This window comes from Chinchilla lanigera, unplaced genomic scaffold (genome assembly GCF_000276665.1).
Source record: "Chinchilla lanigera isolate Chin_1 unplaced genomic scaffold, ChiLan1.0 scaffold00012, whole genome shotgun sequence".
Classification (NCBI taxonomy): Eukaryota; Metazoa; Chordata; class Mammalia; order Rodentia; family Chinchillidae; genus Chinchilla; species Chinchilla lanigera.
Window position 1 is genome coordinate 21980895 of NW_004955413.1, and position 26331 is coordinate 22007225.

Below are 26331 nucleotides of genomic sequence, written 5' to 3' on the forward strand. Positions count from 1 at the left end.
TTTAGTAAATCTTTTCAGCAATCAGTTTATAACTGGTTAAATAAACAACTGTTATCTTTTTTAGGTATATACACACATACATGTGTATATGTTATATTTCTAGGACTATATATGTATACATATGAGGATAAAATATGCTGCCAGTATGAGCTTTGTCTAATGTTAATAACAATGTTGTCTTTTACATCTGACACAAAAACAGAAATTTCAATGTAATTTTAGTGAGATACTAAAAATGTAACGGTCTTGTGGTCTTGGCATGATAAGATCAAAATTATTACTCTAACATGCTACTCTAGAATATCATTTATTCAGTTAGCATATGAGCAAGGCAGCTAGCTCAGGGAAGAGCCTGAGCTAGTGGGGCACTCAGCCATATTACTGTGAATTAAAATAAGAATAGATAGTAAACTAAAACTTTGACCAGGAATAAACAATCCTCAGGCAATGTGGAATGTAGCCCCTCCCTTGTCAGTAGGTTACCACCAAGTTCTTGAGTTTTGAGGAATTTAAAAATGCAGTGAACTTTTTCCAGTTCATTCCATAGAATGGAATGCAGCCACCCCCTCATCAGGAGAGCCATTCCTTGCTAAATTCTTGAGCTCTATGGAAGTTATAACTAGTTTTCTCTCTAAGATCCCAGCTTACTGTGAACACCATGTAAAATAACTGGACTAGAGAACAAGAGTTTCATTTTTTTTAACTTCACAGAGACACTCATGATAGGTGTCCACTAAATAATCAAGTAATTTCTGTGCCCTGTCTACCTATAAGTGATTCTAAATTAAGGGGCCATGTGGCAACCCAGTCAGGACCCCTGCTGAAGTTCAGGAGAGTTTCTCTTCCTTATTTCCAATTAAACTTTCTTAACCTCTTTCTTTTCTTCCTGACTTCATTCTTTGGGAGAAAGACTATATTTGCTCTTATTATTTTGATTTTATGTTTCCTGTAAAAACTTATAACTGCTATCTGTTACACAGATATTTTTGATTCTACAAGAATGCAACTTCTAACAAACAATCTAAGCAGTATGTGTAGGCCATCACCTACTTTATATGTTAACGTGCCCTGATGTCCAAAATAGGTTATAATGATTTAGATTAATACCTTCTGCTTCCACTTCAAGACCCTATAACTGACATTCTGGATATTCTGTTTTAGAACTCAAGAAACTGGAGACACTACAAGAGAAGCAGGAGGATTTTATTTGTTTTAAGTGTACACTGACTCAGCCAGATTTGTGTCTAAACAGGCTGAGCATCGAACAAAGGAAGAAGCTCCCGTTTTCTACATTTGGTTGAGGGGGCTGGCATAAAACTGGAAGAGTGTGCAAGTGAAGTTCAAAAAGCAGTTACTTACTCAGGGACAATTTAACAACTTAGCCTTGCAAGAAGACAAATTCCAGGAGGTCACAAGACTCATTACAGGAACACAGTTGTCAACCTTATCAACATCAGAGCAGAGATCAGCCTTGAAAGGAAGCAGACTCCTGAGGAATCAGGACATCACAGGACTCTGCCTACAGAATATAATTTGTTAACCTTATCTGTAACAGAGAAATGGCCACCAGTGATTGGGGGGAGAGGGGTGAGGAGAACTGCTCAGACTGGGAAGAGAGAAAACCTTTTTTTCTCTAAGTCCCACTTTAATTCAACAACTGAGGCCTACAGACCAGAGTTAAAAAAGATAAAAGGGGTAAGAGGACAACTAACAAACAGTTTTAGCCTTTGCCCTCTAAAGTCAGCCAGTATCTAGGACATGACAGGAACCCTCAGAAAAGGCTCTGCAAACTCAGAGAGTTACCAAACCTCCTGAGCAGGGGTTGTTGGCCCCCTGAGGGCAGGAGTCAACCAATGAACAGTCTATAAAAAGGAGAGCCTCTAACAAGGGAATGATTTCCCATGCTTCCAGCGGAAGCCATATGGTCAAGCAAGATTGTGACCCATTCTAGCAGATAATACCCTGATAGAGAAAAAATGAGAGGAGCTAAGGGATACCTCACACAGCCCAAAAGCAACCCCTGAAAAACTTGAACTGACACACACACACACACACACACACACACACATAGATGTATACATATATATATATATATATATATAATATATATAATTTCTTACTTTGACTTAGTCTTACACACCCAGCAAGAAAGTATAACTGAGACAAGAAGATGAGGTTTGTCTAATAATAGGTGGGAAAGCAGGTATGATGAAATCTCCAGACATGTGCACAGAACCATTCCCATAGCCCTCCATGTGGGCTTCTCATGAGAACTTGAGCAGAATTTTGATAGGATTACCAAGACATGACACTGGCATGGAAAATATAAAAGAGGGACCATCGTCATTAAGCATTTGCTACTGTAGTGTGGGTTATTGTGTCTCTTCATGGTAGCCCAAACTACACTGTAGGGTATATTTTGGTTTTCTCCCTTTTTTCCTACTTTTACTTGGCCCAAACTCTGAAAGGAGATTCCAGCTCCCCAAAGCCTGGTAACATACTCCCAAAGTAAAGTAATTAGTAGAAATATAAACAGAGCTAAACTAGATACAAAGAATCTTCAAACAATACATCAGTTGTTAACAGTATCTAGCTACACCTGTAACTTTTTAACCTACAGCCATAAAAAATCTAAACTCTCAGCCCCACTACCTTTTCCAAAAGGTGTCCTTCAACCCGCACTAGTGCATTGTCATTATATTACTTTGGTGTATGTTAAAGTATCCCTTGGGTAAAAATTTGGCTTTTTTTTTTTTTTTTTACAAAGGTCTGCTTATAAGATAAAAATGACAATATTATCTACCTAATAGACATTAGTGCTTTTACAGTGAAAACTAACACTTTGTTCAGGTTTATATGTTTGTTATCTAGAGCCAGTTGTCACAAAGAACTTTAAATCTACAAAGTAGACGCCAATTCCAGTAATGAGTTTGAATGGTCCATTGTTTACATAAAATAAGGATATTTAATTTTTCTTAACTATTATTATAAACTAAAAGTTAGATTTCTTATTAACAAAACATGAAGAAGTCTATATACTTTTAATTTCTACCTATTGTATTTGAGTAAATACCTCTGGGCAGAGAGTGGTTAATATAATTTGACCCCTTTTTGTTTTTTAACATGTTTATAAGGTTTCTATCTTTCAGACTTCTCCAACTCCTACTCAAGCTAATGATCACCTATGCTATTGTTAAAACAAAATGTTGTGAATGTATTCTAGATAACTCAGATAATGTTTCTTTAGTCCTCAATGATTTACAACAAAATCCAGTAGTTTCCAATGATTCATGTCCAGTTGCAACTTGGACTTGCTGCACAACCTTATTAAGAGTTTGTTGCCAAATTTAGATTTTAGTCATCAGCCTAAAAATATAGATAACACAACACTAACAATCAGCAAACTAAAGGGGCCCCTAATGACATTTCCAGCAGTTATGAAAATGACCTCATCATCCCTTGTGTAATGGTCAATACATTGTGTCAACTTGAGAAGTTGAGAAGTTTATTGTTTTTGTTTTTTGGTTTTTCTCTGGTACCGGGAACCGAACTCACGACCTTGCGCTTGCCAGGCAGGCGCTTTTGCCGCTGAGCTAAATCCCCAGCCCCTGAGAAGTTTAATTAAGCAACTCAGCAGGGATCCAGGGTCCTTACTTGATAAATATCTTCATCCTGTACAAGAGGAGGGTATGGAGATTGTGTGAGGGTTACACATGCCCCCTTGGGGGAAATAGCCTGCTTACAATATAAGGGAAAAAAGAGACTTGGTCACCTCCTTTTTGCTCTTACTACTTTTGCTGTCTCCTGCCACCTTAAACTGTTGCCCTGTGCCATACCACCTTGCCTTGGAGCCAGCTGATCATAGACTAAAACCTCCACAAACAGTGAGCTAAATAAACTTTTCCTCCCTTAATTTGGGGTGTTGAGTATTTTGTCTCAACAGCAATAAAAAAATAACCAAGACAGAACTTGGTATCAGGAGTGGGGTTGTTGCTAGGACAGTACCTGACCATGTGGTTCAAGAGCCATTGGAAACTTTGTGTGTTTGAAAGATTCAGAGATGTCACCTAAAAGAGTAGAGCTAAAACACCTTAGGCTGTTCTGAATGGGAGATTCTAGTCGGAGCTCAGAGGACCAGAGGCTGATAGAAATCCTAGGTAAACACCAAATCCAGGAGGTTTCTGCTGGGAAAAAGGACTGCACTGGTTGTTGGACTGCTGATGATGTGTATTATGGCTTGGCAGAAAGCTTGTCTGCATTTTGCTCATGTCCAAAGACTTTGTCTGAGACTGAGATTGAGGTTGGTGGACTGATTAATCTGGCAGAAAAAAATTCAAGGCAGTCAAATGTTGAGGGTGTGGCATGGCTACTGTTGGAGGTTTTTAGCCAGATTTCTGTTAAAAATCAAGAACATAAAGTCCAGCAAGATGATTTAAAACATGAGTTTGGCCAGTTAAAAAGCTCCAGTAAAGCTATGGACTGCAAAGATAGAGCTGAGGAGATCTCGATTGCTAAGAAGAAACAAAAATGAAATAAAAAAGATGGCCTAAGGGCATCACAAAAAGCAGCAAGTCTCCACCCTTTGCAGCCTCAAAATTGCTAAAGTAAAAGACTTTGCCCTGAGAAGAAAGCTGCAGAGCACCATGTCCCAGCATGACAGCAGCTGCACGAGGTTCCAGAATGGTGGCAGGATAGAAAATTTGTTCCTGAAAATTGGATTCAGAGTGCCTAGCGATCCAGGCACTTGATCCCTACAGCCAAGAGAGAAAAAAGCCTGGATACTGCTCCAGGGGGCAGCAGACCTTGGCATCATCCACATGGTGGTGGCTTTAGGTTCATGCAAAATGCAAGCATTATGGGGTTAAAAAAGGCTTTCACTTCAATTTCAGCAGGTCTGGGAGGCCAGGCAGTGTGCCCATGAGAGGGCAGTGTATAAAGCAATAAATAAAAAACCAAAGGTGCAGTAAAGACCCCAAAAGTTTAAAAAAGCCAAAAAAGTAGATCATATGAAAAAAGCTCCAAGGAGGGACAAAGTGGTCCTCAGAGAGAAACTGTGGGAGCTATAACCCCCTAACGTACCACAGGGGTAGAGTCATGCAAGCTCTTGGGAGATCACAACTTGCCACAGATTGCTTCAAATGCTAGATATAAAACTACAAGACTTAATGTTTACCCTGCTGGATTTTAGACTTGCTCTGCTCCCAATTTTTTATATCCCCCTGTTTATAACTTTTAAAATAAAAATGTGTGTCTTGTGCCACTTTTAAATGTTAAAAGTATTTAACTTTGCTTTCATTTGCACTGGGGCTTGCAGGTAAGAGTTGCTTCACATCTCAGAGGAGATTTGGGACTTAGACTTTTCAGCAAGACTAAAACTGTCAAGGCTCTGGCAGCTCTTGCAGACAGACTAGATGCCTTTTAGATAAGGAGATGTGCATGAGTCTTTGGGGGTCCAGGGACAAAATGTTATGGTTCTAATATAATATAATGTTGATAGACTTAATATTGGTTCTTAAAGATTATTAAACCTGTATTAAAATGTTCAAATTATAAAATATTAAAAATAAGCATGTCTTTATATCTAAAAACTGGTTTAATATCAATTTGGGAAGTTTAAAAGTTTAATTAAGCAACTCAGCAGGGATCCAGGGTCCTTACTTTATAAACATCCTCATCCTGTACAAGAGGAGGGCATGAATTGTATAAATACTACACCCCCCCCCGTGGGGGGTAGCTTGCTTACAATATTAAAAAAAAAAAAAAACAGGCTTGTTCTCCCCCTTTTCTGCTCTTGCTGCCTTTGCTGTCTCCTGCCACCTTAAACAGTTGCCCCTGTGTCATGCTACTCTGCCTTAGAGCCAGCTGATTATACACTGAAACCTCCACAAGCTGTGAGCTAAATAAACCTTTGCTCCCTTAATTTGGGATGTCGGATATTTTACCTCAACAACAACAAAAAATAACGAAGACATCTTGCAAATGACTTTGCTGGTTTGTAGGGAGGAAAAGGTAGTGGCTGCCTAATGGCAATAAAAGGGTTAGCATTTGTCTTTGTCACTTTTCTCTCATTGCTGAGACAAAACACTTGATACCCAAGACTAAGGAAGGAAAGATTTATTTAGCTGTGGAGGTTTCAGTCCATACTCGGCTGGCTCCAAGGTAGGGTGGCACATGGCAGAGGACAACCGTTCATAACGGTAGAAGATAGCAAAAGAAGCAAGAGCAAAAGAGGGGAGCAGTGGCAAGCAGCCTCTTTCCCTCCCTTACATTGTATTCAAAGTACCCACCCCAGGGCAGGTGTAGCACTCACAACCATAATTCCAACATTGGACCATGAATCAATCATAAACTCTAAACGCCCGCCCCATGAATGCATGAGGCTTTGGGGGGACACCCAGACACAAACTATAACAGCATCCTTGGCAGATGAGTTCTGGATAAAGCCCTCTGACCACAGAGAACATTGGTTGAAGTCTTGCAGGTGTGCACCACTGGGCCCAGCAGACTTCCAGCTTTGCTTCTGCTCTCCCACCTCCCTGTGCATCTACTGGAGAGAAGAAAAACTGAAAGTAAAAAGCCTGGTCATTCCTCAGCAAGCCTGACTTCCTGGAAGACACATGCTTTCCTGCGCCTGCAGCCGTCAGCCAGAACCAAGCTTCAGAGTCCCTTTCAGTTGCTGTTACCAGGGCCCCCTGGTTTTCCCCCTGGACAGAAGCCCAGACTGCCCAGATGCTCCAGCCGCAGTCGCTGAGGAGTCTGCCACTCACAGCCACTGTCCAGACACCACAGCCTCCCAGAGGTGAGGACAGAGGCGAGAGTCGGTCTTCTCTCCCTCAGGACCAGGAGAAGGAGAGACAGCAGGTAGGGGAGGGAGGGCTGCTGCTGGGCCCCAGTAGGTTGAAGCACCCAAGGGTTGGCGCAGGTGCCTGGCTCAGGAAAAAGAACTGTCTCCAGGGAAATAGAGGGTTCCTATTCCAGGCACTTGGGCACTCTGAGCTTGGGAAGGGGCTCTGTCCTGCTCCTTCTGCAGGAAGCCTGGCAGGAACATTGCCCTTTCCCATGCCTCTCTCAGGAGAAGTTCCTTTGCTTCCAAACCAGTCAGACTGCTTTCCTTTCCAGAAAACTTGTTCTGTCCTCTCAGAAACTGTGAAGATACAGAGACTGTACCAGTTTTCCTGGTTATTTCCTAGAAACAAAGAACTTTCAGCAGCGGGTTAAGTTTCTAGACATTGCAGAACTGGCAAGCAATAGAGAGAGGCTTTGAATCCACTTCACCGTGCTCTGTCTAGGCTAACAAGAAGGGCTGTTTCCCTTCCCACGCTGGCACCTGGCCGGTCTGAACATGGACAGCAGCAGAGATGCCCCTCTGAATGGTGCCACAACAGAGACAGCTCCGGTCAGCCAAGACGGTCGTAGCTCCTGTGCATCCAGTTCCCAGCCAGGTAAAGCAGAATGTAGTGATGCTTTTGCATTGGTAGGAGAAAAGGTGGAAGGTAAATTGTCCCAGAGGTAAAAAGCAAAATATGAGATTGAGTTGGGGGTGTAGGTGAGTGGTAGACCAGTAGCCTGGCACGCACATGGCCCAGGTGCTATCTCACATATCAGTCACACACAAAAAAACAACTGGACACCTGAAGATGTGTCCCTCATATTTGAGCATTTCCTGCGATTCCAAGATGTGAGTCTGCCTCCTCCATCTGTTGTTGCTTTCTTCTCTTGCTGAGCTCTGCCTGTGGGGTGTTGCAGACTCATGACTTGGAGTGAGTTATGCTGCTATTGTTAGTCTTTCCCAAAGGCTCTCAATCAGCCCATGGCTGTAACTGCTTCCTACAGTGACAGCTCCCAAGTTTAATCCCCAGAAGAATGGAACTCATCTACCCAGTGCCTACTCTATATCACTTAACCTACCTTACACAGAGCTCTACCACAGCCGGGGTCACACATAACCTGCCTTAGACCCTGGCCCCTCCCACCCCAGTATAGGGATCTTCGCTGTGACCACTGGGTCCCAGAACTTGAAGTCATCCTGAATCTCCTACTCACACCCCACATCCACTAGGGAAATCTGTGGGTTCCTGTACTTCCTTGTCACTCCGGTCACCTGGTCCAAGCTGCCACCTGGCTTGCTCCAATGACTCCCATATCCCTAACTTGTCTTCTTGCTTGATCACTTGCAATTTTGAAACAATAAGAATGATACATACTGATCTCTGTTCCCAATTTCTAGGACAGAGCTTCTGACACCCTTGCAAACAGGGATCCTAGGAGATTGTTTTGTTCTAATAGTTGATCCTTGAGCCCAGTTTCCAAAACAGAATTCCTAGGATATGTGTAATTCTCAGCATGACAGGAACATGTGACACAGAGTTCTTCGACTCTTGGAATTTACTGGGAGGTGGGAGCATCTTTTATTCCTAGGAGGCAGCTCTGTGGTGGGCTCCTGGATGGGGTGGTCACCAGAAAGACCAAAGAATAATTAGAAGGTTGGAACTGTCACCTCCACCTGATGGCCTCGTTCTCTGGGAAGTGGAGAGGGACCGAAGGTTAATGATTAACTAATCAAGTTGATATGCAGCCTCTGTAAAGATCCCTGAGTTCTGGGATTTGGAGAGCTTCCAGGGAGCTCGCTTAGCACAAGGACGTTCCTGCTGGGTGGAACGCAAGGGTGCCTTGTGCCCTGTGTACCCCTCCATTTGCCTGTGCACCTGTTTCCTTCCTCATTTCCCTCATAGCAAACGAGTATACCTAAGCTGAGTGTTCCTCTTCCTCTGTGTCCCGTTGTGGTGAATTAACTGATAAGGGGGTGATACGGATCCCAATTTATGGGCTGTTCATCAGACATCCCAGAGGTCTAGATTTGCTATTGGCATCCACGATGTTACAGTCCTAAGGGACTCCACTCTGAGCCTGCGGGGTCGGATGCTATCTCCAAGTAGACTGTGTCAGAACTGAGTTGTTACAGGAAACTCAGTTGATGTCTCTTAGACAGCTGTTCGTCAGTGGGGAGAAAGCCTTACCCACACTTGATCACAGAAATAGAAGGTGTGGTCAGTACACATGGTGATTACTTCAATTTTTAAAAATTATTAAGTAAAAGACACAATGCCATGAATCTTCTCAAAACAGTCTCCTTCTCTTCCAATGCACTTATCCTGTAATTCTGGTCACTTTCTGAAGCAGGTCTGGAAGTCTTCTGTGAGTGTCTTCAGTTGAGCTTCTCAACACTTCAGTGTACTGATTTGATTCTGAAATTTACTTTTCATCATTTCATTTTCACTTTGGAGAAGAGCCATAAGTTATACTGTGCCAGGTGTAGTGACTCAAACAGATGAGGATATATGGTAATGTCAGTATTCAACAGAAGTTGCCATATCAGCAACTGGTGATCAAAACGTATGGGGAATACCTAAATAACAGAAAATTATTACAGTAAAAGACACATTGATATTAATATCCTGAAAAATAGTCAAAATACTTCCCAATGCTTCACACACACTTCTGCCATCTTTCCCAGCCATGTTTCTTTTACAGTAATAAGATTTTAAAAATTTAAACACTCACCACAATTTCAGGCAGCAGTGGCATGGTGCACCATCTTCACAGTAAGGAATGGAAATGTTTCTTGAATATCCAGACTATTTTTCAGCCAGAATGATCAGTTTTAAAGTAGGACAGGGCCACTGCTGGCCCGCCTGGAGCCTGTGTTAGTTCAATTCCTGTGCCTATCAGCACAGTGCCACACACTGGGGAAGTTTTAAAGAAAAGAGAGCTTATCTGGAGTCATAGTTCTTGAGTTCCAAGAAGGGACTATCCCAAGATGCCTTTATTACCAGCACAGTCCCAAGATGACACAAACCACCACACGGCGAGAGGCAGGGAGCACATCTGTCTAGATCTCCTCATCTCTCTCATAAAGCAGTCAAGACTCAATCATGGAGCCCCATCCCAATGATATTATCAAACCCTAACCACCTCCCAATGGCCTCAGCTCTCAGGGACACATCGTTTCAGTGTTCACCTTCTCAATACCTCGCAATGGAGACTATACTCCAGCATGAGTTTTAGAGGAGACAAACCACATTCAAGCCCTGGCAATGCCAAGGGACATGTCAGAAAACACCCCTCTCCTGAAAGTGGACACAGCACTGTGGACTCATACTCTGCAAGGGATGAGATCTTTGTATAACTGATCAATCAATCAGTCGGTCAATCAAAGCGTCTTTTCTCTAGGTAGACCCAGTGCCTCCTCCATCACTGACTGCAGGTCTCAATGCTAGGCAAGTAGACCCTGGGATGGATTTCAGGCCCCCTATGGATGTTCAGATAGTGCTCTGCAGCTCTCAAAAAGTAAAGAAAATCCTTGCATCTTCACTCTCCAACCACTCCACTCGAGTTCAGGTCTACCAGGTCTTTCCAACATCCCTGGGGTGTTTGGTTTTATTGCCCACACCCAGTAATTCTCCACTTCTCATTGGGAACCAGTGGCTGCCCTGTAACTTGACTCAGTTCTGACACTGTCTGGGGATAGCTAGGTCCGCAAGACTCTCCCACTGTAGACGCCAGTCACTAGGCCACAATCCCTGGACTTGTGACAACATAACTATGAATGGATGGTTCCACAGCCTTCTCCTGAGGTTCCATAATTGCAAGAATGGCTCTCACAACCCTAGGAAACACCTTATTTTGGTTCATTAGAGCTTCCATGCTCTCTCTGGCAGTGGTGCTATCTAGGTACAGCCATGTTTCAGTGACTCTGACACTCTCCTGGCCTGGTCTTGTTAGATTTTCATGGAGGGTTCATTACATAGGTATGATTGACATAGTCCTCAGCCACTAGTGATTAAGGCACTCTTCAGCCGATCTCAGTCCTTGGAAGTGAGGGGTGGAGTTAAAATTCCTATGCTCCAATCAGGGTTGATTAATCCAATAAGCCCTCTCCCCTTACTATCCTTACAGCCTTTATACAAGTCACTTTCTTTGGGTGGTTGTGGAAAGAATTTATTATGAATAACAAGAAAATCTTTTCACCTTTAGTGATTCTATCACTTAAGATGGGTTTATGAGCTCTATACCAAGAATACATAAGAGGACCAAACAGAATTTTTTTCAAAAGTCCTGATAAATTTAAAGAAATTATGCTTTTATTTTTTGTTCTGGAATTGGGTGATGCTTCCTTCCATTAAATGGAACAAGTATTCCAATGAGCTGAGAGCAGGAGTTTGGCTATACAGATAGGGAAGGGCTGAAGAAAGCAGAAACAGAGCAGAGAGAGCAATGGGTCACTTCCCAGTCACTCTCCTTGGAAGGCAGGATGACAGGAAAATAACCAGTTAACATATGGTTACTTCTGGTGACCTTCTGGGTAAGGATTAAGGCAACAGGATCTTTACTATTAAGCTGAATAAAATTTGTCTGTGTGGGAACTGGCTGTTCTCTGCTTTCTCCTTCCCTCTTTCTCTTTCTCCCTCCCTCCCTCCTTCCTCCAAAATCAGGAGACAGTTTAAATTTAATTGGAAACTTTAGTATGAGTGACTCCATCTTGGCTTTTAATCTGGTGTGTTGGAGCCAAGTGTAGGAGCTTAGCCCAAAACCATGGCCTTCTATGACTTTTACTTAACATTACAAATCACAAAATCAGAAATAATATAATTTGTACAATCTACTGGTGTACAATGTTATGTGAAAAGAACATTTAATCATTAAAGTCAATTTATTCACAATAGCCAATGTCTTGACACAACCCAAACTCGCTGATAGAGGAATCTCGAATATAACCCATTTGAAATGTATTTATTAAATGTTACACATCAATAATTTTAAAGCCACTAATACCCACAACAACACAAGTGAATTTTGAAGACATTATCTGGAGGTAAAAAGGCCAAGCCAATGACTGCATTTATATGGAGTTTGAGAATAAGCAAATTAATCAAAGATTACAGAAGTCGGGAGTCCTGCTTGCCCGGGGTAGGGTAAGTGTTACTAGCAGGGTGGAGGTAAATCCCCATCTGCGCAGTGATTTTTGTGTATAGAGCTCTTCCCCCATATTTCCACTTTTGCTTTTGTGATTTCAGTTTCCTATGGTGAACTTTGTCCCAAAAATATTAAATGGAAATTTGAAATTTCCATTTCAAAAAGTTTGAAATTGAGCACTGTTGTGAGTAGTCTGATATCTTCTGTGAATCAGTTCTGTCCCACCTGGAACATGAATCAGCCTTCACCCAGCGTTTCCACACTGTGTGTACTACCCACCCATTAGTAATGCAATATGACAATATATATCCTTGGTCTCAGCCTCCCTTGGGGATCCTGAAGTTGAGACTCTTATATCTACTTCTCATTTGCTCTCAGCTCAAAATAACCCTCATACCAAAGTGGCATATTTAGGGGTCGCATATTCTGTTACCCTGCAATATGGGTGTTAAAATTTATTGAGGTGAAACCTTCATTTACTATATATGAGCTATACCTCAACATGAAATTTTAAAACAACAGTTTGCAAATACTTAGTGCATTATGTGTTTCACTGTGACTTCTACATTATCTCAAATCTCTGCATTTGGACTTCATAAGATTTTATGACATGTACAGTAACTGTTTTCCATGTTTTCAACTAGAAAACCATGTGGTTCCTGGAGACGTGGACGTGAAGCTTGAGAGGCAGCCAGACAGCCAAGTTTGGTAAGAGTGCAAGGCCAGGGTTGGTTGGGAAAGGGAAAGCCAGAAATTTGTCCTTAACAAAAGGGCTGCAGACATTCTCACGAATTAGGAATAAATGGGCTCCAATAGCATTCACTGTGAACAGGTCTTGTCTTCTCATTGTTTTTTTATAATTGTTATGCACATGAACATAGGTTCTCTGGAGGAGGGGATACTCCACGAGGCTTAATAAATATTTTAAAGAGCAAGTCAAGTTTTAGTCATTTCCATGGCATTGTGTATATAGGACTCCTAGGATATAAACAGCCCAATCACGCCCAACCCCTCACACCAAAACCAAAGAAAGGAGGAATCCCTTTCAGCTCACATACCACCAAAGAAGCTCTTTAGCATCTACAAATGAACAAATTTAAGGCCAAGAGTCCATTAACCAGCAGATGGCCCACTAGCAGCAACCAGCAGCAAGAGATTGCTAACATGATGAATTAGTGAACTACCCGTGCATTATGTTTCAGAACTACATTATGGTCTTATCTTAAGCAAGGAGACATGGCTGCCTAATACAGGGGTTCCCAGGGCACAGGTGTCCCCACTTGAGATATTTGGTTTGATTTTTTTTTTCTTTTTTTTTCTTTTTTTTTGTCTTTTTGAGACAGGGTCTCATTATGCAGTTCAGGCTGGCCTTGAGCTCACTTTGTAGCCCAGGCTGATCTTGAACTCACAACCGTCCTCCTGCTTCAGCTTCCCAAGTTCTGCGATTACAGGCGTGGGCCACCATGCTCAGCAACTATTTGATTTAATTAAGAAACCCATAAAGCCAAGTTTCTCTTAGCTAGGAACCATCTCAAAATAGAGTTTTAGAGCAAATGCACAGGGGCATATTTGGTGCTTGAAGCGACACTGCTCCTTGCTCTTTCTCTCTGTTCTTACTTACCTGGAGGCTACAGAGGGATCAGGCTGGGCCAGACTGTGACCTCTGTACCATTCAGGGCTCCTCACAAAGCCAACTTCCTTGCCTTCACACTGCCCCTGTCTCCTGCAGCCCCAGGGACCTTCTGCTCTGTGGACTGATTTACATCTGCTCTTGAACTGATAATTGGGCTTGTATTTATTAATTTATTGAACTAAAGGATTTTCATGGTAGTTGATTTTTAACCTTTTTCAATGAGGAATTGTGTATTGGTATGTATATGGCGAGAAAAACAGATTTATTAAAAGATAAATATATTTATATATCTATATATGCTCAGCAGTCAGTACCTCCTGTTCTACATTTGTGACACAACTCAGTGCAGATCATGCGCTATATACTTTGGCCCAACTATTTTTTTTGTTTGTTTTTTTGAGACAGGGTCTCATTATGCAGTTCAGGCTGGTCTTGAACTCACTTTGTAGCCCAGCCTGGCCTCAAACTTGCAAAGATCCTCCTGCCTCAGCCTCCCAAGTGCTAGGATTACAGGCATGTGTCACCACACCCAGCTAGACCCAACTATTTATGTGGCATTTACATTGTTTTAGGTGTCATGAGCAATCTAGACATGATTTCTATGCGAGAATGTTCATCGATTATAAGCAGAACTATGCCAGTTTTTGTAAAGGACTAAAGACATGACTGTCCTTCACTGAGGACCCTGATATCAGCAGCACAGGAGAGGAGCAGCAGAATACACTGGACACTGTGAGGCTGTTCCTCTGTCAAAGCTCCATCGTGTCCTTCCGGGTGTTTCACCTTTCACCTTTGGGTCCCTCCACTGACAGGTAAAGATGGTGACTCAGATCCCCTCCAGGCCCCTTCAAACTCTGCTTTCCTGCTATAGGCTGGGACATCTGTGTGTCACCAGTGTCTGCCACTCGCCCTATAGGAAACAAGTGTCACTTGGCAGTAGAATGTGCCCTAAAGAAGCAGCTTTGGTCTTCCCGACACTGCTATGCTGTGAAGGCCAAGCCTCACTGGGTTGGCAGAGACCCCTTCACACGCCATCCTGAGAAATGCTAGGGGAAAGCAGGGAGGGGCCCTGAGTTCCAAGCTCCTACTATGAAGGAACAACCCCATCTGTTGTGCCACAGGAAGGTGGCCAAGTGCCCAGGAAAATCCAGAACGTGAGTCAGATTTCATCTCGACTTGCAATGTGCAACTCTTCAGAGAAAGGAAGGCACAGCCCAGGGAGCCAAAGCCCAGGTCATCCAGTGGAAGGTTTTATACAATCTGGCCCCATCCTCCCCTGACTCACCTCTACTTGTAGGAACACCAGCCCCTGCTCAACACCTGGCTCATCTTCCTTCTGTGTTTCCCAGTTGTCTCTCCCCATGGGTCCCATGTTCCTTTCCCCAGCTAGGCTCTTTCTCTTGTGCATGATCTTATCATTTCCTCACTGTTCTCCTCCTCAGTGGTGCTCTTGTTCCTCTGGGACAAATCATCCCTTGGGACGAATCTGTCTGACCCTTGTCTTTGGACAGAATTGAGGTTCCTCACATGGTCCTGTTCACATGCCACTGTCATTACACCTTTCTCTATTTGAGGAACCAGAAGCTTCCTGAGAAGGTTGAACTTCTTAGTGACATTCTAGGGATTTTCATGGGACATTGTAGCGGAGTTCAGGTGGGGTTCGAAGTTGGTGTTAACAAAACAGCCAGAAGCCATATGGGCCAGTGGAAGAGTTGGGCTTTTCCACCTGAGAGGCTGAAACCAAATCCTTATTTCTCTCATTCCTACAGGGAGGAGGATGACATGCCCCTGGGTGCAGGCTTGGGACTACAAGATGAGGGAGAGCTGTCTGCTGAAGAAATAAAATTTCTGGAAGAGTTTCCCACATGGAAACAGAAGCAAGAAGTGGTCATTGCAAAGCTCCGTGCCCTTGCAGATGACACCGATACAACCCCCAAAAATTCACCAAGACCAGCGTGGTGGCTAACTCCATCACTGTCGTCTCTGGAGTCTTGAGCCTGTTGGGTTTAGCCCTGGTTCCTGTAACAGCAGGAGGAAGCCTGATCCTTACAAGTGCTGGCCAAGGCATAGGGTTAACAGCTGCCGTCATTAATATTGTGACAGACTCGTTGGAAAACTCTCACACTGAAAACACCCGCACTCAGTCCAGCCACCTAGTGCCCCCTAGTGACAAGACACTCCAAGAGAACACTGGAGGACAGACGGGGTCTTATGTCAGAGCTTCTGGCGAGGTTTTGTACAAGTCTGGGAGCGCTTTTGAGGTTATCAGGAATCATATTCGTGCCTAAAGCCCACCCACACCTGGTTCCTGCAGCCAAACATCTTCGAACCACTGGCCGAGTGTCAGGTCCAGTTGGCAGACATGTGCACAAGACCTTTAAGGACACAGCCCTGGCCATGTTGCGAAAGGCTCTACTGAAGAGTGGCGCTTTGACGCTCCTGTCCCTCGGCTGGGATGTGTTCAGTCTCCATGAGAAGTTGAAGGAACTGAAGCACAAAGAAGGCACAGAGCTTGCAGAGGAGCTGAGGAGCCAGGCTTTGAAGCTGGAAGAGGAGATTTTCCAACTGAAGCAGCAGTATGAGGCGCTGCAGAAGAAGGTAGAGATGGGATTCTGGCTGTGGAGTGGGGATGATTTCACTGGGACCTGTGGGAGCCAAGGTGGACAGGAAGGAATGAGGAAATTGTATGTGTGTGTGTGTGTGTGTGTGTGTGTGTGTGATAGAATTTGCATGAATGTGCTTCAGGAGGAGGCATGCTGTGGCTTTGGATATACCACTAGTGTTAGGACACCTCGAGAACAAGTGCTCCTGTCCTGGTTGGGCCTGGTGGCACCTTCTGTTTTATCTCATGGTTCCTAAAGGCCCACTTGCTTGGAAGAAGCACTTTCTTCCTTTGGAAAAGAGGTCCCCTGGCCTTAGCCAGTGTTCTGACCTGAACCATGGTCCCTCTCCTGCTCAGGAGTCAAAGCCCTAAGTCCCAAGGTGACTGTGCTCGGAGGTGGGGTCTTTGGAAGGTACTCAGGGTCTGTCTGGGTCAGAATGGTGGAGCCCTCCTCTGAGAGGACTGGTGTCCACCTATGGGGAGGAAGACACTCGAGGTCCCCCCTGCACTCCGTGTACTGCACAGAGGAGAAGCCATGTGAGGATGAGTGGGAAGCAGCCATCCAGATATCCAGAAGAAAAAAGCACAGCCCAAAAACCAACGGCCTGACACCTTGGCCTGGGTTTCTGGTCTCTAGAAGTGTAAGAAAATGAACTTCTGTTGTGGCTGCCACTTAGAGCTTTTTTGTTTATATTTTAGTTTGCTTTATCGCTGCACAAGAGGTCTAGAACAGGGAGGGTATGTGCCTAGCTAAGTGTCCTGGTCTGTTCGGGCAGCTCTAACGAGTTACCTTATGCACAGTCATTTGTGAACAACACACTTTAATTGCATAAGTTCTGGAGGCCGGAAGTCCACAGTCAGGGGTCCAGCAGCTTGCAGGTTCCGTGTGGGGAGGGTTTCCTGTCTTCTTCACAGAGGGAACGATCTTGTGGCATCCTCGCCTGGAGGAGGGGAAGACAAGCCCCGGGGTTCCTTGCATAGGGACAGTAACCCCACTCCCAGGGATCCACCCTCATGCCTGAGTCACCTCCCAAAACCCCACATCCTAAAACCATCCCATGAAGGACCAGGTTTCTACTTATGAATTTTGGGGCATCCCAAGTGTTCAGACTCAGCACCAAGTTCTCCAAGCTAAGTCATGCTCCACTCAGGGCAGCCAATCCCAGCAGCCTGACATCACGGCAGGCCTTTACCTGCCCACAGTATCAGGTCTTAAGCTTTGGGGTTTTCCCTTGAGGGGGGATTTTTCTTGTTCTAAAGTGAACCGACATAATAACTGTATTGTGTTCATTTTTTCTCCTCCAGAAATTCTTGAGAGAAGTAAGGCTTAAGAGGTCACCATGGAAGGGAGCCAAGGAGACTCACGCTCAGCTTGAATCCCGAAACAAGAAAGCAGGATCCCCTGGGAGAAGAGGCAGGGGCCTTTTCCTGTAGTCTGTGTAACTGGTGCCTGGGGACACACTCTTCTGCTTAAGCACCCAGGTTTCCACGAGCTGCATCACCCAGCTTCTCGTGGGGGTGAGGTCCATGTGTGGTCAGTACCGACCCATACACAGCAGTCCTCACTAAGCCCCGCAAGACACAAGACACAGTCCTTATTTTAATTAGTGTTCCAGAGAACAAACAGCTGCCGATGTGCTAGAACACTTTCCCCGCTCCCAGGGCTGAGTCACTGTATGAAACACTCTCTTGTTTAACCAAGGGTGCCCAGCTCAGAGCTGATGTGCATTGCCCACAGACAACACATTCTGAGGGAGCCAAGTGGAACAAAAGTGTGAAAAACAGAGAAGGTAGTGGAGGACAAAAGGTAGAAAACCTCACACGGGAAAGGGCAAGAAATACAGGATGTAGCTGGGCATGGTGGCACATGTCTATAATCTAAGCACTTAGGAGGCTGAGCCAGGAGGGTCTTTGTGAGTTCAAGACCAGCCTAGGCTATAAAGTGAGCTCAAGGCCAGCCTGAACTGCATCGCGAGACCCTGTCTCAAAAAGACAAAACAAACAAACAAACAAATAAACAAAAAACCCTGAAATACAGGATGTACACACAGTGGAGTACTACTCTGCCATAAAGAAGGGTAAACCTGAGCCATTTGTAGGGAAATGGATGATGCTCCTGAAAACCATAGCATTAAGTGAAATAAATCAGAAACACAGGCTTCAATATTGCACGACTTCTGTGTATGAGAAACCCAGAATGTAAGTAAAGAGCAAAATGAGAGTGTAGGAAACAGGGAGATAGACCTTTTTGTTTGTTTGTTTGTCTTTTTTCTGGTACTGGGAATCGAACTCACGATCTTGCGCTTGCCAGGCAGGCGCTGCGCCGCTGAGCTAAATCCCCAGCCCCTCAGGGAGATAGACCTTTTGCAAATGGGAAGGGAGTCAAGAGATGGAGTAAGGGGGAGGGGAATAAAAGGAATGCAGATGTGTTAAGTACATGTGATTATTCCCTAAGATGGGGTAAACAGTTCGTGCTGCAAACGTGTCCCAGTAGAAACTAAAGAGAAAGGTGTGGGAAAGAGGCCTGGTGTGCGTGCATGTGTGTGTGTGTGTGTGTGTGTGTGTGTGTGTGTGTGTATGTGTGTGAGAGAGAGAGAAAGAGAGAGAGAGAGAGAGAGAAAGGGAGAGAAAAAACAAAACTGGGAGAAGAGAGCCCATGAAGGAAAGCGAGAAAAAGATGTGTGGGATTTTTTGAGGCAGGGTCTCACTATGTAACCCAGACTAATCTCGAACTCACAGCAGTCCCCCGCCTCAGTCTCCCGGGTGCTGGGATTACAGGCATGCTCCACCTCACCCAGTTTAGGAGTACCGTATTTTCAAATCCCAGTGAGGGTCAGAGGAGTCTCATTTACTTTATAGTTGAAGCTGAGAGACAGGATAAACAGAACAGCTATTTCTTTTTTCCCACAGCAGCAAAAGACAAGCCATAGACATGCCAGTGACACTTCGGCACAGTGTGGTACAAACAGCATGGCCCTGGGCAGAAGGAAGTGGCACCGTTGTGAGGCAGGGTGACCAACCTGGAGGACCAGGCACAGGGCTCCTCCTGTCCTTTGTTGTTTCTGGGAGGACTACATGCTCCTAAAGCAGGAGAGGAAACACTGCGGGCATAGTGCCTTAGGAAAGCCAGCGCTCGGCAACCTGCTCATAATCGGCAGCAGGGAGCTAGCAACGAAGGAGAGATGGTTACAGGTGTTTTGGTTTTTGCATTGCTGGGATGGAACTCAGGGCCTCAAATGCTAGGCAAGACTCAGTCCCTTGCTACACTCCCAGCTCTTTGGGAGACAGTTAATAAAAAGTCCAAAGTGAGCCGGGCATAGTAGTACACGCCTCTAATCCCAGCACTGAGGGAGGCTGAGGCAGGCGGATGGTAAGTCCAAATCCTTCCTGGACAGCTCAGACTCTGTCCAATAAAAAAAAAAGTGTTCTTGTCCTTGCCAGGAGGTAGCTGGCTGCCTAAGTATCCTCAGGGCCACTTTTCATTCTGAGATTTAAGAACCATCCTGAAGATTCTGACAGGAACCTTGGGTGTACTGTGTGGTCACAGTGACTCAGAGGCACAGCCTGCTCCCTTGATTCACAGAAACAACCATTCAGCCCTCTTTCTCCGCATGACAGGACATGGTCACAGAGGCACCAAGGCCTCTCGCGTGGTGCCCCCTGGAGGAGAGTTACAATGCAACCAACGCATGGCGGGCAGCAGCTCCCTGCTGTCTCCAGCCTGCAGCCTGTGCCCTGACAGCAGGGCCTCGGCTGTGCGTGTGGAAATTCAGAGGACGTGTTTTGTTTTCTGCAGACTTCCCAGATAATGCTGGTTTAGTCTGGGAACCAGGGCAAAGTGCCTCCTGCTCAGCCGCTCATCCTCCTGGAGCACGACCAGGGGACATGGTACATCTGATCAAAGTTGCAGTGAAACTTTCACCAGGTTTTGGGGTACTGGAGTCTCCTTCTGGAGGTGGTTTCTAGGTTCTTTCTGTCCTGAACAAAGAATTAGTCAAGACAAGCAAAAATAGTAGCAAAGTTCTATGGAACTTTGTGGCCAAAACTCAAAGCATTCTTTTCTTTTTGAATCACCCATTTCTCATGAGATAGGAGATTAGGGCGAGGCAAAGTTGGCTGGGGAAGTAGGCGTGGCTTGTTAATTACAAGATTCTGGACACAAGTGCAGAGCAGCACCCAAAGCCCTGTGCAAGGACTGCTCATGAAAATGAGGCTTTCAATAGGATGGCCTCAACTTGATCTCAACCTAAGCCGTGGGATCCTGGATGTAGCAGTTCTGGCAGGTTTCCTCAAGATCTGGACATTTAAGGACAGACATGCCACAAGGAGCACACTATAGTGAGTTCCCTCATTCGCAGCCTGCCCAGTACTTCCACAGTTCTTATACATTCCCATCCAAAATGTAGCAGGATTCCTTTTTTTTTTTTCCAGTACTGGGAATCGAACTCATGACCTTGCACTTGCCAGGCAGGTGCTGTGTTGCTGAGCTAAATCCCCAGCCCCTTGTAGCAGGATTCCTTCGGGCTGAAGCCCCACCAACATTTGTTATTATTTGATTTCTTGATAAGGGCCATTCTTTTGGGAATAAGATGGAATCTCAGTGTTGTTTTAATTTGCATTTCTCTAATACCTGAAGATGCCAAACAGTTTTTCATATATTTATTGGCCAGTTCTTTTTTTGCGAAGTGTCCTTTTCAACTGCTTAGTTTTGATTGGGTCCTTTATTTTGGAGGGGTTATTTTTTCATTCTTTATATGTTCTAGATATTAGTCCTCTGAAGAGAAGCTGGCTAAAAATTTTCCTGTTCTGTAAGTTGTCTCTTAGGTCTGTTGGTTGTTCTCTTTGCTGTGAAGAAGCTTTTAAATTTGTTACAATTGTATTTGTTGATTTTTGGTGCTACTTCTTGTAATTTGGGTTTCTTTCAGAAAATCCTTGCCTATGTCTATGTTTTTGAGAGTTTTACCTACCTTATTTTATGTTTTTTTTTCTTTTTTTGTTTTTTTTTTTTGTCTTTTTGAGGCAGGGTCTCACTATGCAGTTTAAGCTGGCCCTGAGCTCACTTTGTAGCTCAGGCTGGTCTTGAACTCATAATGATCATCCTGCCTCAACCTCCTGAGTGCTGGGATTACAGGCATGCACCACCTCGCCCAGCACCTACTTTATTTTAAAGAGATTAAGTGTTTCACATTGAGATCTTTGATCCATTTTGATTTTAGTTTAGTACATGGTGAGATATATGGGTCTAGATTCCACCTTCTGCGTATGGAGAGTCAATTTTTCCGGCACTATTTGGTAAAGAGGCTGTCTTTTCTCTAGCATATGTTTTTGGCCAAGATCAGATAGCTGACTGTGCCTGGGGTTGTTTCTGAATCCACTATTCTGTTTCGTTGATCCACATTTGTTTCTGTCCTGTACCATGCTTTTATTTTTTTATTTGTTCCGGTACCGGGGATCGAACTAACGACCTTGCGCTTGCCAGGCAGGCGCTTATGCCACTGAGCTAAACCCCCAGCCCCTTGTACCATGCTTTTAAAAAATCACTGTAACTTTGTAAGATAACTTGAAACTTGGCATTGTGATGCCTCTCGTTTTGTTCTTGTGCAAGATTGTTTCTGTTATTCTAGGTCTCTTCTCATCCCGTTGTTATGGTTTGTGTCTGTGTGTCCCCGCAAAGCTTCATGCGGTCATGGGGCAGGCTTTTAGAGTTTGATTGATTATGGGTGTGAGAGCTACACCCGCCCTGGGGTGGATAGTTTGCATTTGTAAGGGAGAGAAAGAGGCTGCTTCTGGCCATCCCTCCCTTTAGTGCTTGCTGCTTTTGCTGTGTTCTGCGGCCATGAGCTGTAGCCCTCTGCCATGTGCCACAATGCCTTGTAACCTGCCAAGTATGGACTGAAACCTCCACAAACTGTAAGCGAAATAAACCTTTTCTTCCTTAATTTTGGGCATCAGGTATTTTGTCCCAGCAATGAGAGAAGACACCTGTATAAATTTTAGAATTGTTTTCTCAAGTTCTGTGAGCAATGTTGTTGGTATTTTGATTGAGATTGCATTAAATCTGTATATCATCATTAGAAGTATGGCCATTTTGAAAATATTAGTTCTGCCTATCCAGGAACAGAGGATACCATTTCATTTTCTGATACGCTCTTCAATGTCCTTTTTCAGAGTATTATAGCTTTCATTGTAGAGGTCCTTAACTTCCTTGTTTAGGTTAATTCCTAAGTATTTAATTTTTCTTGATGTTATTGGAACGATTTTTCTAATGTCTCTCCCAGTGAGTTTGTTACTGGTGTGCAAGAATGGTATTGAGTTTTGTGTTTATTTTGCAACCTGGTTCATTACTGAATTTGGTTATTAATTAATTCTAGGAGTGTTTTGGTGGAATTTTGGGGTCTTCTACATAAAATATGTCATCTGCAAATCATGACAATTTTACTTCTTCCTTTCCTATACATGTCCATTTTATTTCTTTCTCTTGCCCCCTTCCTCTGGCTAATTCTAGAACTATATTGAATAACAGTGGTGATAATGGAAATCTTTGTCTTATTCCTGATTTTAGAGGGAAAACTCAGTTTTTTTCCATCTAATATGTTGCTCTTGGTACATTTGTCATAAATGGCTTTTATCAGATTGAGATGAAGGTCCTTCTACACATTTATCCTTGCTTCTGTTTATGTGATGTACTGCATTTATTTATTTGTGTGTGTTGAATCATCTTTGTAGTATCTGGGATAAAACTTACTTGATCATGATGTATGAACTTTTTGGTGATTCATTGTATTCTGTTTGCCAGTATCTTGTTGAGGACTTTTGTGCATATTATTATTAGACAGCTAGACCTGTAGCTTTTTTTTAGCTGGATCCTTGTCTAATTTTGGAATCAGGGCAATGCTAGCATCCAGGAATGACTTCGGTAGTACTCCTTCCCTTTCAATTTCATTAAAGAGTTTGAAGGCTATTAACATTTGCTCTTCCCTGAAGTTCTTACAGAATTCAGTGGAGAATCCACCAGGTCCTGGGCTTTTCCTAGTGGGTAGAGTTTTTATTTCTGCTTCAATTTCATTTCCTATTATTGGATTATACAAGATTTTTCAAGATTATACAAGATTATACAAGATATATTCTTTGTTCAGTTTTGATAATTTATGTTTATCTAGGAATCCATTCCTTCTTGATTCTCTAATTTATTGTAGTATGGGTTTTCAAAGTAGATACTAATAATCTTCTGGATTTAGTGGTGTCTTTTGTGATTTTGCCTTTTTATATTTAACTGCATTGATTCAGGTATTTTCTTCCTCTTTTGGTAAAATTCTCTAAGAGTTTGTTTATTTTGTTCATTCTTTCAAAGAACAAGTTCTTTGATTCATTCTCTGTATTTTTCTTAGTCCCATTTTTTAAAACTTTTATTGGTACATGTTTGTAGTACACAGTGTTTGCATTCACTGTAGGGAATTCATATATAATTACATAATGTACATAATACACTTCAATTCCTTTCTTTTTATCCTTCCCTCCACCCTATTTTATTTTTCCAGCACCAGATTTATTTATCAGGTAAGACCTTATAAATTTACCTATCATACATAGATCAAATATCAGATTAATAGGCCAAAGAACACATAAAACATGTGAGAAAATTGTATTAAGTCAAGGTACACTTTTAGATACATTGTACATGCTGAATTATAATATGTTTTATTTTTCTTTCTCTTTTTTCCTATAATGTGTCTCTTATTTCAACATATATATTATATGTAATAATATAATTATGACAGGGGGAGAGAGATGCAAAAGGAAACTTTGAAACCTTAAACTATGATACAAGAAGGAGGAGAGAAAAGTGGTACAAAGGATCTTACTGGGGAGTAGAAGGATGTCTATAGAGTTAGGTAAAGGTAGCACAAAAATCTGGCAAGAAATAGAAGATAAAAGAAAAAGAGTGAAGAAAACAAAAGAAATCATACAGAGAGTAAAAATAAGAGAAAAGTAATTAAGGGGAGAAAATTTTAAAAGGAGCACAGGGAAAAAAAATGGAGAAATAAAAGAAGAACTAGAGATTAGAGGGGAAACTGAAAGACAAAGGACAGTTACCCAAGCCCCAGGAAACTGGTAAAGAAGACAGGAAGGAAGGAAAGAAGAAAATAACCAAGACAAGACCAAAACAAGACAAAAAAACTGAAAGCAATGTTCACATTCACAAAAACCAAAAACAAGCAAAAAACCAACTGAACAGAATTTACAAAGGAAAAAGAAATTTCTCCATAATTTCAAGCTTGTGGTTATCTTCTGGGTCTAGTTTTGTGGCAGTGTCCAATTGAAGGCATGACTCTGCCCTCACTGGTAGACAAAAGTATTTAGTCAGAGCCCAGATCCAGGCTCGATAATCACCAGCAAGCTGGCAGTAGGATTAGGACAGAGTGGCAGTTCTGGGATTTTCAAATCCACGGGAATTCAGGATGAACCTGGCCTCTGGTCATTGGGGTGTGGCCTGAGTTGTTTATCTTATAACACTCTGGGTGTCCCTTGCTGGCCTGACCACAGCTCCCTATCCATGGACATCTCTTGTGGTTGTCCCTTACCCAGTCACTGTGGGAGTTTAACCCTGGATCCCTGAGATGAAGCCAACCCGAGGCTGCTCTGAGTCAGTTATCCCCTCCCTACAGTGGTGTCTGACCAAGCACTCTCTCCAGGGCATATGGCAGACACTTGGACTGAAGTTGTTTACCAGCTATGTAGCATACAGCATCCACTGGTCCATTCCGCTGGTGCATTTCTCCCTGAAGTCTTCTGCAGTCATTCACTTTCACTATGTCTCTGTAAGTTTGATCTTCCTTTCTTGAGCCACAAGCCGGAAGCCAGGGAAAAAGTGCAGATTGCCCCTTCCTTTTTCTGCATCATGTTCTGTCTCTTCAGTGTCTCTGTAGGCTCTAATTTTCCCATCAGATTCTTCCTGAGCCTCAGGGATCTATCTTCCTCCTTCTTTTCTTCCCTAAGTTGTTATTTTCCAGTGTTATGAATCTTGGAGAGGTTGATTTGTTGCTGCTTACCACTCCACCATTTTTCTAGTCTCAATTTTATTAATTTCTACTTTATAATTTCCTTCCTTGTGCTTAGCTTTGGATTTGGAGTGTTCTTGTTTTTCTAGGACCTTGAGGTACATCATCATGTTATTTATTTACGCTCTGTTTGTTTTTCTGATGTAAATGTTCATAGCTTAAACTTCCCTTTTAGGCTTGCTTTTATTTTTCCCCATAGGTTCTTTTATATTGTACTGACATTACTGTTTGATTATAGGAACTGTCCGGTTTTTTCCTTGATTTCTTCTTTGACCCATTATTTCAGAGTGTGTGTTTTAATTTTGATTTATTTGCATAATTTCTGTGATTTTTATTGCAATTGATGTTTAGTTTCACTGCATTATGTTTGTTTGTTTGTTTTTGTTTTTGTTTTTGTTTTTTTCTTCCAGTACCAGGAATTGAGCTCATGACCTTGCACTTGCCAGGCAGGCACTGTGCCGTTGAGCTAAATCCCCAGCCCCTCAGTGCACTATGATCTGATAACCTCATGGAATAGCTTTAATTCTTTTGCATTTACTAAATCATGTTTTATAGGTTAGTAAGTGGTTTATTTTCGAAAAATTTTCATGTGCTGCTGAGGATATGTCTTCTGTTGCTGTAGGGTGGAACACTCTGTAGATACCTATTAAGTCTATTTGTTTAAATGTTTAGTTTAATCTGATATTTCCTTGTTGATATATTGTCTAGTTGATCTATTTATGGGGTATTGAGGTCTTCTGTGTATTGATGTTTATGTGATATTTTATGTCCAATAGTGTTTATTTTACAAAGTTGAGTATGCTATTTTTCTGCGCATACCTGTTTATAATTGTTATCTCTTCCTTTTGAATTGCTCCCTCGAGTGATATTCAGTGACCTTCTTTGCCCCTTCTGATTATCTTTTTTTTTCTTTTTTTTATTTTAAAGATAAAAGGAGGGAAACATTAACAGACATACAACATTTTACATCATATCACAAGCACAATACAGAAAATACAGAGTTACAAACAAAGTGGTAGAGAATTAACAATGGTGGTTGTATTACATATTGATATCTTCAAAGT

At 42.9% G+C, this 26331-nt stretch overlaps 1 protein-coding gene and 1 long non-coding RNA gene across 2 annotated transcripts in view; one reads left to right on the plus strand and one right to left on the minus strand.

Moving 5' to 3' along the window:
- The first annotated feature begins 6618 nt into the window (after window positions 1-6618).
- Window positions 6619-26331, plus strand: part of LOC102008396 (apolipoprotein L6-like) — a 35467-nt gene continuing 15754 nt past the window's right edge. The window contains 6 exon segments of the mRNA XM_013511275.1: window positions 6619-6799; window positions 7290-7442; window positions 12618-12681; window positions 15376-15536; window positions 15539-15877; window positions 15879-16204. Of these exon segments, the coding sequence (XP_013366729.1) occupies window positions 7343-7442; window positions 12618-12681; window positions 15376-15536; window positions 15539-15877; window positions 15879-16204 (990 nt within the window). The 5' untranslated portion in view covers window positions 6619-6799; window positions 7290-7342.
- Window positions 17017-17654, minus strand: LOC106147897. The gene is made up of 2 exons (XR_001232937.1): window positions 17574-17654; window positions 17017-17149 (listed from the first exon to the last, which is right to left on the minus strand). It is a non-coding gene; the product is annotated as an uncharacterized LOC106147897 (long non-coding RNA).